The sequence below is a fragment of the Apodemus sylvaticus genome, chromosome 14 (genome assembly GCF_947179515.1).
Source record: "Apodemus sylvaticus chromosome 14, mApoSyl1.1, whole genome shotgun sequence".
NCBI classification, from domain to species: Eukaryota; Metazoa; Chordata; class Mammalia; order Rodentia; family Muridae; genus Apodemus; species Apodemus sylvaticus.
In genome coordinates, this window is record NC_067485.1 from 78,474,747 (window position 1) to 78,487,916 (window position 13,170).

Below are 13,170 nucleotides of genomic sequence, written 5' to 3' on the forward strand. Positions count from 1 at the left end.
CTAAGAGATGCACTGTGGACATATGATATATGCAGACTATCTTACGTGTGTAAACACACATTTTCACACTGCCAAATGTTAGTGCCTAACAGGAAGTGAGTTGTATAGAAAGTGACACAGAGGCAGAGCTAACCTCAGAACCTAAGCAGGCACTGTGCAGGTGAGGACAGCTCATAGGCCAAGGCCACCCACTGCCTAACGCCCATTTCTTGTATTTTCTTCCACACTGTGACCTGCTTTCTCAGTAAACAGAGCTGGTCTGTAGCTGAGACATACATTACGTTGCTTTCATTTTACCACATCTCAACTGAAACAGTTTTGAAGTCAGTGAGGTCTTTGCTTGTAGCTTCAAGCAGATCTGTCAAAGCTGAAGGTCACTCGGTACCTTACTCTACTCCACAAGTTCTCCCCAAACTGTTATTATCCTGGGTATTTCCACACTATAACTTACTGAAAAGAAACTTAAAAGAAAAATACTCTCCAACTGAAAACAGACATCCTAATAATACCCTACTTAAAAATGTAAAGACAGAAAAAGAAATTTAAAAGTAATGAAAACCGTATTAGGTAATTTATTTAATTAAAAGGAGTTGTGAGTGGTGTGTGTGTGTGTGTGTGTGTGCCTGCCTGGTGCCTGAGACTCCGAAGACAGCACCAGATCCCCTAGAATGGGCTACAGATGGCTGTCAGCCAGGAGGTAAGCACTGGGAGTGGGGGCGGAGTCCTCCTAAGCAGCAGTGGGCCTGACAGAGCCATCTCTCCAGCCCACTTACTTTTATATTCTAAATAACTAACAGAATTGTGAGCAGCTGAGGGAGGGGCAATGAAATGGCCAGTCAGCAGAATGTAGTTTAAATGCTCTATCACAGCATTACCAGATTACCATGAAAAAATTAAACATTTCATTTGCAAAAACTGAAAAATGTTTTAACTGTTATTATAAAACAACATTTTGACCCTTGAGTACAAGGTTAACGGTACATCTAACGGATGCTCACTGACTGTGACCTGCAGGGGTTCTGTGAGCAGGAGATGGGATTTCCTCACAGCCCCAGCACCATAGTCTTGCTATTTCTTTTCTTTTTTAGGGGTAGGGCACTATGTTTACTACTCTTAGAATTCTCATACTGTTTGTTTCTTTATAGGAAGCTTTAGTTGATACATAACAGCTATAGATCCATTTCTTCAGGATTTTAAGATAATGATCCGATGTTCTGTTGTACTGGACCCAGAAGGCTGCCAAGCTAAGGACCCAAGCTTGCTCTCGGAACCCACGTGGCACAGACAACAGACTGCCGTGGAGGAGCACTTGTTTAGCCAGTGGAAGGAAGGCGCTGCTTCTCATTACCAGCATTCCAACCCAATCCAGTCCCATCCAATCCAAACGAATGAAACAAAGCAAACAGGAAAATTAAAGTGGTAAGAACAGTTTAAAAATCAAGAGTGGGGCAGTGCAGAGCGAGAAGGCAGCCGGAAGAACCCTCTCTCTGAACAAGGACGACAGGCCCCAGGAGAAGGCCAGAGACGGACCCAGCCACACACGGTACTATGAAGAGGGCCGGAGAGTTTGTCCTGAGTTAAGTGTAAAACTCTAGAACTTTTCAACAGATGAGTTATAACCTGAAGTACTTGAAATGGTGGTGTAGACTCAAAGTGTGGTACCAATAAGCAACAAGGTCAGCAATCACGACTGCTGACGTTCATTAAGCGACCCTGTGTCAGTCAGCACTGTAACATAACACTGATAACAGGCACGAGTTCACAATCTCCTAGGGGAGGAGACTGAGGGGGAGATGAAGAAGTCATGGCTAGTATGGAGCAGACGCGGAGCTCAGCCCAAGGCTGAGGCCAGCGCCTGCGCCCTTCCCTGCACTCTACTGCGGTGGCGGCCGTGAGACGCTGGCTTTGGGCACACATCGCCATGAAGTCCATCTGTACAAGAGAAAGACTTGACTGAACTCTATACAGGTGCAGGAAAGTCGATTCTCAGGATAAAGACCAAGAAAAGTTTTTGCCTCACACTTTACACTTGAGTAAGTAGAGAGAGAGGTCTATCTACAGAAGGCCGACTGACGGGAGAGCCGGCTGACAAGGTGTGGGTCTAGACTATAACAGCTCAGCCGGCTCTCCAGCCTGGAGATCCGCCTGCTCTGTGGAAGGCTGAAGGAGATGAGACTGAAGGGTGCTCAGCACTTCAGAGCACCGGCTGCTCTTCCAGATTCCGGCATTCGGTTCCCAGCACCCAGTGTCAGCTCACAACCATTGCTACTGCAATTCCAGGCAACCCAATGCCTCCTCTGGTCCTGGTGGGCACTGCATGGATGTGACACACAGACATACATGCAAGTAAAACAACCATACACATAAAATTAAAAATTAATACGATTTACATTTGTTTTTAAGAATTAAAGAGAAAACTCAGCAGATTTCATTTCTTGGATTAACAGGAGCTCGTGATGAGCAGCGGGCCCAGCGTCTGCGCTTCTTCCCACTACAGTACCCATGGCGCATTCCCACCGCCCCGTGGCTTCTCCTTTCGCCTTCCCTCAGAGCAACGCCACATGCCCACACTGACAATGGGGAACACTGAGTGAGAACACCCACAGTTCACAGTTAAGAAAGTCGAGTCTGGGGAGGAGAGTCACACACAAAATTACATAATATCTGATTATCTCCTAAATAGCAAGCCCTCATTAGATACCTATGTGGAAACGGCACATGGCCAATATATTAAATGCACAAAACCTTTAGAGGACATGGCCTTACTGTTCCAGTAAAACTTTTCAATAAGGAGGCAACAGACAGGAATAAGACAAGTGCCTCCTAAGATTATAAGTGCTTAAAAATCAATTTCTCTAAATGTTAAAAGCAGTGAGGCAAGCCAGCCCACAGTGCTTCACAGCGAGGAGGGGCCTCGCATGTCTGGGCCAGAGAGTGCTTCTGCGTGCTCAGTTCCAAACTGTCCACTCGCTTCCTCTCCCTGCTGGGCATGGGAACAGGCTAAGAGACACTAAGGCACGCTTGTGTCTTAGTTACTCTTCTACTGCTGTGAAGAGACACCACCACCAAAGCCACTCTTACAAAAGAAAGCATCTAACTGGGGATTTGCTTACAATTTCAGAGTGTTAGTTCATTATCACCATGGTGGAAACCAGATAAGCATGGTGCAGACAGCAGGCAGAGACAGTGACTGGGCCTGGCATGAACTTTTGACACCTCAAAGCCCACTCTAAGTGACAGACTTCTTCAACCAAGGCCACAGCCCTTAATCCTTCTCCAACAGTTCCACTAACTGGAGACCAGGCATCCAAATTCAAGAGCCTGTAGGGGCCAGTCTCAGCCAGACCACCACAGACTGTGACAGCAGCATCAGCAGAAATCTTCCAGAAACACTTGCTGACCGACTATTGGGTGACACTACAATTGTATTGCTCCCCACCCAATTGTATTGGGTGACAATTACAATTGTGAATCTCAGCATGGCCACCACATCAAAGTACACCTGTTCTTCATATCTAGTAATGGTCTCTGCAAAAGTGCCCGTGGAAGAAGAGGAATAAGGTGTGGTAGGTAGCGTCGAGAGGACCAGAAAGGAAGGAACCAGAGCCCCATGAGGGCAAGAGATGGAGGTGGCCCCAGGAAGTTATGAACCCATGAGCAAATTCCCCTTTAAAGAAACAGGCTCTAAATGATGTCTCAAAAGTCTCTTAACTCCGGTGGCCAGACCAGACCACAGTTTCTTTGTCAAGCAATCTGACCTCTGTTATAATGAAATTAAGAGGACAAACCTACATAATTTCTACACAAAGGTGATTTTCCCTCCCTCCCTCCCTTCCTTCCTTCCCTTCCTTCCTTCCTTCCCTTTGTGAAGATTAAATATGTAACTTTTACTTGGCCAAGGAAATACTGTGTGTATCCTAATCTAATAAGTATTTTCTATCACAAAAGTAGATTTAAGTAAATCTGTCAACAGACAGACAGACAGACAGACAGACACACACACACACACACACACAATCTTTGGGTTAACTGATGTCCTACATCCTCATTCCTCCCAAGCAACTATGTTCAGAAGACTCAAGCTGCCCCCTCCCCCACCGCTTTCTCATGGAGACTCTTCTCAGTGAACAGAGGAATGTGGTTTTGCACCTTCTGATGTTTGTGCCCAGCTTCATGTCAGAAATGGACCTTTTCCTTCTGCTTCTTCCTGAAAGCACAGGTGAGCTCCAGCCATGTGCCAGAGAGCTTTGTGTGAGGACATCGTGTTAGTGGCTCCTCACCCATCTTCAGTCAGATAAGCGCTAACAATCTTCTCCCCACCCACAAGAAAGGTAACTTAATACAATTTAGGACAAAACAAAACTGTTTGTTTCTTTTTTGTTTTTGTTTAGCATTTTTGTCTTTAAAAGCTCCAAAATGCCAACAGTAGTCTAACTTCCCAAGAAGGTAAAAGGGTGCCTTTCTTTTCTGTCTCCTCAGGCCTGTCCACTTCTGGTGTTACTCGGGTCTCTGTCACCACCCAGTGGACACCACACTCTACTACAGGGTGGAGTGAGCTGCCTCAGAGGCACTAGCAACTCTGTGAACCCATGGAGAGATGTAATCACAGTTCTCCTGAGCTCTTCTGGTGAGCCTCCTACCACTGCCAGATTGCAAGAACACAATTTTCAACACACAGTGAAACTGACTGACGTGTGCACACATGACAAAGAACAGCTCAATCCCCTCAAGCATGTTTTGCGCTGATGTTTTGTACACAGACTCTACTATCTCAAAAAGGACCACCACCACTCAAAGCGTGCCAGCTATGTGCCAGAGGCATCGATACTGAAGATGCTGAGATGTAGTGTCTGCTTCTGAAGGACACACACGAGTGTGAGTGCTCACACACCAAACTCGATTAGCCAGGTGCGTGCAGAAGCACTGGGTTCAGGCCCCAAACAGTGAGAGCATTCCAGGGTTGCAGGGATCCTGTGGGCAGACCGAGAGGCTTTAAGTGAGTCGTAACGCCCAAGTCAGTGTCTAAATTACCAGCTTAGTTCAGACGTATTCAGAGACAACTAGTGGATGAAGCCCAAGAACTAAATGCTGAAGAAGTGTATATACAAAGACAAATTAATGCCAAAGAGGGCCTCCCTCTGTCCTCCGGCAGTCCCAGCAACAGACGCTACTTTTGAATAATAGACAGCTCTGCTGTGAAATCACTCCTGGAATCAGCCAAAATGTCTATCATTTCGCAGCTGGATGACGTTAGACAAATATTTAACTCTGAACCCAAGGTTTCCCCATCTTTAATCTATAGACTGGTAATAATGATGTATAATGACAATGAAAATCATTCACAGTTCTACCAAATAATAAATAAAATAACACAAATTTCTATCAGGTTGCCTCAAAAAGAAAGGCCAGAAGTAAACAACAAAGAAGAGTGGGCTGCTGTCCAGGCTTCCTGTAAACCCGTCAAAGGGCACGGAGAGACAAGCAAGCAGGCGAGCGGGTGGGCGAGCAAGGGGGAGGGAGCAGCTCGGTTAGGGTGTCTGCTAAGAGCTCAAGAGCCCCAGGGCGTGTGTCTACTATACCCCACCCCACACTTATCAACACAGTCCAACACCTGAGGCCCCAGACTTACACACACACAAGTTAAAAGGAAGCCAGCACCTGACTGACACCAGACTTCTAATTAAAGAATCTATTTTTTCTATTTTTATATATTAAAAATATTTAAGAGGATTTGGCTATAGTTGGCCTTTTTTATACTGATTTAACATATATAAAATAGTTACTAATTTGAATTTTTGATTTTTAAATGCACAGATAGATAGCATTGGTACATTCAGGAAAATTAAGATCCAGCACAGTCTAAGGGATGAGAAGGGTTCCAAGTTCTTTTATTGGTTTGTTTTATTTTATAGTACTGGGGCTTGAGCAAGGAGCCGTGGGGGACTGGGTGGGGCTGCTACCCACCGAGCTGCTGCCCAGAAGATAGCAGTGATTTTATAAGAACACAAGATTTGTGCCTAATGTGAAACATCGATTTTCTGAAAGGAAGTTGGATACAATAAATTTATAAACTCAATCTAAAATAAAATATTGTAGTTATTTAGAAATAGAACCAAACATTAACTAAATTCTTTAGAATAATGTTAAAATTACTAGATCTAAAAATGTTATGCTAACTTTTAAAAATGAAACAAAAACAATAAAAAAAAAACCCTAGGTATTATAATCTGGACTTTAACAAATGACATACTAATTTTAAAAGTCTAAATAAAACATGTGCAGAAAAACTGTCCTTAAAGACCATATAACAAAACACAAAAGCAAATGTTATCAATAAATATGTTCCAAAAGATGTTAGGAAAAGCTGAGCTGATAATTCAAATAAACCCTGGGCAAAACTGCTCCCGGGAGCTGCCAACCTCCCTGTGTCCCCCCCCCCCCCCCCCCGGGGCTCCAGCTGGGCTGGAAGGGGAGGAAGGAGGGGTGCAAAAGGAGGAGGTAGGGGATATGGTTCTAGTCAGCTAAGTATGCTATAGGCTTGGGTTTTCTCTTGAAGACCTGGACCTCCCTGGAAGTGTCTGGCCATCCGCACCACCTGCCCAGCACTGTAAGGAAGGAGACAGCACAGGAGTCAGTAGCTCCAGATTAACTGATGCTGCTGAGAGAAATGTTCACAAGTCTCCAAAACACAAACTTCATAAACTTTACTCTAGCTGATTCTGTTCCAGGAGTTATAAAGAATAGGAGATTTTAAATAACTAAGCATTAGTGAATGTTGACAATTTTACCATAGCCAGAAATACTGAGAAACTAGAAAAACCTGAGAGGTTAACTGGAGATAACTGACCCCGTTACAGTATGCAGTGAGAGGAACAGGTAGGTGAGACACCCAGCCATTGTGCAAGACTTAATCAAACAGACCTACTAAAAACATTTAAGCTTTTAAAAACCCCAGCAAAGTTTACAGGAAATCTTTGTGTAGGTTAAATTTGTATATAGTACAAATAAGCCACAAGGGAAAAAATCTGTGGAAAGAATTTAAAATACACAGTATGCTAGGGACTTCCTTAAATGCAAGGAGACTATATACCTGCAGACAATGCCCAGCGGGCAGACAGACAAGCTCACAGATGAAATAAATACAGGAGGATACTAGACTTAAAACTCAGGGGATGTACACCGGAACGAGATGGGCTCCTCTAGCAAACGCCACAGCTATGTGTCACAGCACCATGTACTTGTGAGGGTTCTGCCATACACTTTTAGCAAACATACAGTTTAGTGTAGTGCGTAAGGAGCCAACGGGAGTATCATTATTGTGTTCTTAAAGGATGGCTGTGAGGCTGAAATTACATCCATGAAGACTTGTTCCCCTCAGGAAGACCAGGCCGCAATGCTTTGACTAAGGGGAGGGCTTTAGTCAGCACTTGAGTCCTGGGGTCATTGGAATCGACAGGACAGGACCCAGAAATTAACCTGAATCAGCAGGTTAACTCTTGCAAGGGACCAATGTCTGATTTCCAGCACCCACATGGCAGCTCAAAACTGTTTGTAACTCAGCTCCAGAGGACCTGGTGCCCTCTCTGACCCCTCTAAGCAGCAGGCACACATGTGGTGCACGGATATGCATGCAGCAAAGCAGCCATACCCGCAAGAAGTTTAAAGGGTTGGCAGGGCACGGAGTGTTCTGATGCAATGTTACTGCACACCACACTCATTCCACATGTCACCATGACAACTGCATACCACATTCATCCCACACGTCACCATGACAACTGCACTGCACACTCACCTGTGTCACCATGACAACTGCACTGCACATTCACCCGTGTCACCATGACAACTGCACTGCACACTCATCCCACATGTCACCATGACAACTCACATCACTCATTCTACATGTCACCATGACAATTGCACACCACATTCATTCCACATGTCATCATGACAACTGCACACCACATTCATTCCACATGTCACCATGACAACTGCACACCACACTCATCCTACATGTCACCATGACAACTGCATACCACACTCATCCCACGTGACATTTGATCACTCAGAAAAGAAAAAACAGCAGCCCAGGGGGTAGGGACATTCTGAAAACAAATACTAAGGGAAAGAGATTGTTGTTCTAAAGATGCAGGTGATCTTGCCATGTTCAACTGAAACTGCCAATGTGACAGGAGCAGGGTCTAGCCCTGGGTGCTTCCGGTTCTAATCACCCACCCTCTCCTTTTAACTTCCAGCCACGTTCTCCTCACCTTCCTAGTGAAAATATATTACAAACTGTCACTGCTACTCCTATGAATTAGGAGCACAATTCTAGTTACTTTTATAGGAGGTAAATGGGAAAGTGCCACATAGGTCACATCTGTGACACACATGGCATTCTGAACATTAGTTGTTAATTAGGTGGAAAGTAGGCAGTTATCATCATGATCTATTACACAGGTTTCAAGTTTATGTCACCACGTATTTGTGAGGTATGTGTCTTTTCTTCTCTACGTGTATCTTTTATTTGAAAGTGCCTTCAACTCTTCATCAATATGGGAGGGTATAGTAATTGCTGCTGTAAATGCATTTCCTGCTCCAGGGGAGAATTAGTGGAAGTAGGCATCATTATCGTGGGCAGGGAGGCCGACCTCACTTGGGGAAGGCCACAGTTTCCCATGGCCCTGCTCAACTCAATTACCACTGTGAGGAGGTGTGGTCCTGTCAATTCCAATGACCCCAGGACTCAAGTGCTGGCTAAAGCCCTCCCCTTAGTCAAAGCACTGCAGCCTGGTCTTCCTGAGGGGAACAACTCTTCATGGATGTAATTCTCCTTCCTTTCTTACAAGACATCAAATGAGGCGCATGATCAGGAAATGCCAAACCCAGTTAGCATAAATAACTGATTCTGCTTTTCATCTATCTCCCACATCTTTCCCTTTCCTGATCCCTTACCAAACATACTATCTGCTAGAGCAACAGTCAAAGAAAAAAATGGCAAAAATTAATCAAATTCCAGAACATGATATTCTGGTCAAATAGTATGTAGTCAGAACTTAAAATTTAAAAAAGGTTGCTACTCCAACCTTTCGTGGTTTCCTTATTTCCCCTCTCACCTCTCAGTGGCCCTGTGATGTCCCCACGGATCCCACACCTACCTCTATAAGTATCCTTTTACATTCACGGCAACTTATGTACATCCTGTCTCACCTATCTGTTCTGCCAAAATAAGAAAAATACTTTTCTTTTGAGGTTTTAAATCTATAGCAAAGTTCCCAGCAGGAAACCTAATAGGTGGAGCGGCCTACACATGCCTTATCTCCACACAGAGGCCTGCACAGAGTGGGAAGGCTGGACTCAGTTTTTGGTGGTGCCTTTGGTAGGCCTGGGCCTTGACATTTAGCCCCTTTTCCTCGTTTACATGAGGGCTTTACTTCTCTATTATCGTACCTACGTTCTCAAAACAAGATGATCAGTGTAAAATATTTGTTGTTTGCCTCTTCAAATTAGTTATTATTTATCAATCAAATTTCTAAAATTCAGTTTTAATAGAGCTACATTTAATCAGCATGTTTACATGTGAAAGAAAAGAAGACATGGCTTATTAAATTAAAATTCTGTGACAGGCACGAAATCTCTCCCTTTGAGTTAGTGGCCAGCCCAGTCCTAGAACCAGCCACAGCAGCGCGGCTGTCAGCGCTCCTCCAGGTTGACCACCATTATTAGATGGTAAGATCCGGTTGCTGGAGATACTTCAGTCCAGGACACAAAGAATCAACCTTGATTAACCAGGAAAGGATTTCTTTTAGACAGCTTATTGAGTGTCAGAAGGTGCTGTGCAGGCCACTGTGGAGAGGTGGCAAACATGGTCTCAGCCAGCACTGGACTCTGAGGGCTACAACACTAGCCTGCCTGGCAAAATGTACTGCTATTGCGACAGTGTCATGGCCGACAGAGGAGCAGCCAACCACCCTCTGATTAGATATGATTCCTATTGTACAGACTGCTCTCACACCTGGACGTATAAAGCTGGTCAAAGCCCACGACTACCAAGGTTATCAGCCCTAACCATTGTTTCCATTTTCTTGTTTTTTATTTTTGCTAAATGATTATGCCATCAATCACCTTTTAATTTTTACACCACAGATCTGTGTTGCTCTTAACTTTGGTCACAGAAGACACTTCTATAGCCAAAATCCCAATACAGACGCAGGAAGGGCCCCAAGGTCTGAAGGAGGGAGACTCACTGTCCTTTGGGGATACAGCTGCTGGGAGGTTGTCCCCTCCCGCACACCCAAGGATGACTGTACACACCTGTACATCTATGCAACACTAACTGCACCAGGAGGTAATTAATAACAACAACTCTTTAGAAAGACTCTGAGTCAGGGAGGAGGTGAGAGTGGGCAGTGGAGGGAAGGAAGGGAGGTGAGAGAGGTGGGTGGACGGTGCACGTGGATGCGACCACGTACACTGTGCAAAGGCATGACATTTTCAATACTTTTAAAAAGAGAAAGCAAATCCTCTAGTAGCCGGTTAGACACTAATTGATATCATGTTATCACCAAGTATAACGCTTATCTCAACAACAACAAAGTCAGTGTTAGCTGAGTCCTGGCTCTGATCTAGCAGCACCAGGGCTCTTCTTACCAGGTTCTGGGAGGTCCAGCTTTGCCCGCTTTAGTTCTGACATAGAAACCTGAAGTTGCTCTATTACAAAATCATCCTCGAAGAAAAAATCCTTGGCGAGAGTCTCCTGAAGAAATTCTACAAGTTCTTCCATAGACAACTTCATTAGATGTTCTAAGGAAGCACGAGAGAAACGAAAATGCCGGTCAACAGTTCTATTTAGGCTGAAAAGAGATATACTTTGAGTATAGTGTTTTTAAAGAGGGTACAAAAAAGGACACACAGACACACAGACACACACACACACACACCCCTTATATTTCACATTGTGAACATCATTAAAACTTAGTAGGATACTATTTTGACATTAGAACAACCAGGCTGATCTGACTAGGAGAGGAAAGGTATACATGACCAAATATTTTCTCACTGGTTTAAAAGTAACTGTGGGACCGTGATGTGAGACAGTCTGCAGCCTGGCTGTAGCCAGGTGACTATAGGGTGGACTCCAGCCAGAACACTAGGGGCCTGGGGCCTGTCCATATGTGACTGATGTGACTCTTGGCCACAGGATTATGGCATTGAGGAGTCAGCAGTCTGGAAGCATAGCTCATGGGTTCCGCCCCTTGTAGAATGTTCTACTGGGTCTCCTGAGTGGCCTTGCTTCAACCAGGCTACAGACTGTCTCACACCATGGTCCCACAAGTAACCATGTCTTGGCATTCATAGCAATCTACAGCAAGAGCTCCTAGAGTCCATAAACATGTATTTATCTAATTTACTGGCTGGGACTCTAACTCAGACTGACAAGTCTTCTTCTTTTTTTTTTTTTTAAAGATTTATTTATTATATCTAAGTACACTGTAGCTGTCTTCAGACACACCAGAAGAGAGCATCAGATTTCATATGGGTGGTTGTGAGCTACCATGTCATTGCTGGGATTTGAACTCAGGACCTTTGGAAGAGCAGTCAGTGCTCTTGACTGCTGAGCCATCTCTCCAGCCCCCCCTGACAAGTCTTCTTTAACTCCACACTTAGTGTTACAAATTTTCCCTAAAAACAAGATTACTTGTTTTATTACTACTGAGGAAATTAGTTTTATTAGGAAAAAAATCAAACTACAGACAGAAAGGATAGAGTAGATATCCACTACGATGTCACTGCCCAGACCTTACAAGAAGAAGTGTTAGATCTACCACCAAGCCTACTTATTTTTGTGAGGAAATCACTTAAAATCTGCTCTTAGTAACTTTCAGTTCTGCTATACGAACTTCCTGTGCTCATCATCTACCCAGCACTCCTCCAAATGTCCTGTGTCATTGAGTGAAGCTTCGCAGCCCAGAGCGACATCTCTGCCCTGCTCCTCAACGTTGACTTCTCACATGGAGGTACAGAGCACCCGCCCAACATCTACGAGCTTTGCTTCTTAAACAAGAGACAGACTGAAGAGCAGGCAGGATTTTTTTCACAGCTTACACAGTTTAATGATTTACTGGCAAGTAAAGTAGTTGCTATGCTCAAAGTTCAAGGGGTAAAGAGTCAGATGAAGTAAAATAATTTAAGGAGAGGAGAGCTATAAAGAAAACAAACCATTAAATTATTATTTAATTAAGACACACATTTTGAGTATATTTTGATCTATTTAAACCTGCACCGAGAGTAGTGAGATAAAGAAAGGAGAAGCAGAAGAGAAGGAGAAAAGGGCTTCCATCTAGCACTGGCACAACCAGACTCCAGGGAGGAACTATGCTATCAATGCTTTGCATAGGGTGTGCTAGCCTGTGTGCCGGCCATGAGTACAATATTTCTGACAGCTTCCCTGGAAAGTCACAGACTCTGAGGTGTCATCTCAGGGACGTGCGGCTGATGAGTTCCTTCTGTGCTCACCTCATTCGAGTCAGTGGCCAGGCCATCTCAACGAGAGCACTGAGTGTGGCCAGGGAGAGCAGGGTCACCGAGCGTACACTTGACAATGCCCTCAGCTCAGAATGCTGAACAAGTCATTGAGAATGACATATGAGGGTAGGGTGCACACTAAGTGTGGGGACACACAACATTAAGTTCTAGGCTACCCATGAGCCATACCTCTGTAGAGCTACAAGAGGAGTCTTGGGGCTTAAGTTTGAAATGAAACTGATCGAAAACCTCATTTCCTGGCTCCTGAGGACCAATACATCATACCAGCAGAGCCCTGAGATACTGCAGCTGGAGACTAAAAGGCCTTTAGTCTTTTTTGTTTTGTTTTGAAAACCTTCTGCATTTATGCAGGGAGAGACCTGCATCTGCCCCTGCTGCTCCAGAGGCCATGACACTCAAGTCCTATCAGACCAAACCAGATGTTCTTTCTGTTAGAGAAATAAACAGTAACAGACATTTTCCTCACCCACTCACCTAGGAAACTCAGATCAGTTAAAACAAAGAGGGTCCTGGTGGAAACTAATACTTGAGAAGAATATTCTCAGTGACAGCAAACCCAGCATCCTAGTGTTTGCTTGTGAAGGCAGAACTGGCACCAGGAGGGAGGAGTCCAAAGTCGTCTCTGAT

The 13,170-nt window shown here is 44.4% G+C and overlaps 1 protein-coding gene across 7 annotated transcripts in view; it reads right to left on the reverse strand.

Annotated features, from left to right (window-relative positions):
* The window catches only part of Usp6nl (USP6 N-terminal like), a 121,840-nt gene that overhangs the window by 6,338 nt on the left and 102,332 nt on the right, over positions 1-13,170 (reverse strand). For all 7 annotated transcript variants that reach the window (XM_052157764.1, XM_052157763.1, XM_052157758.1 and 4 more), the window contains one exon: positions 10,648-10,800. In XM_052157764.1, the coding sequence (XP_052013724.1) occupies positions 10,648-10,800 (153 nt within the window). The remainder of the gene's footprint in view (positions 1-10,647; positions 10,801-13,170) is intronic.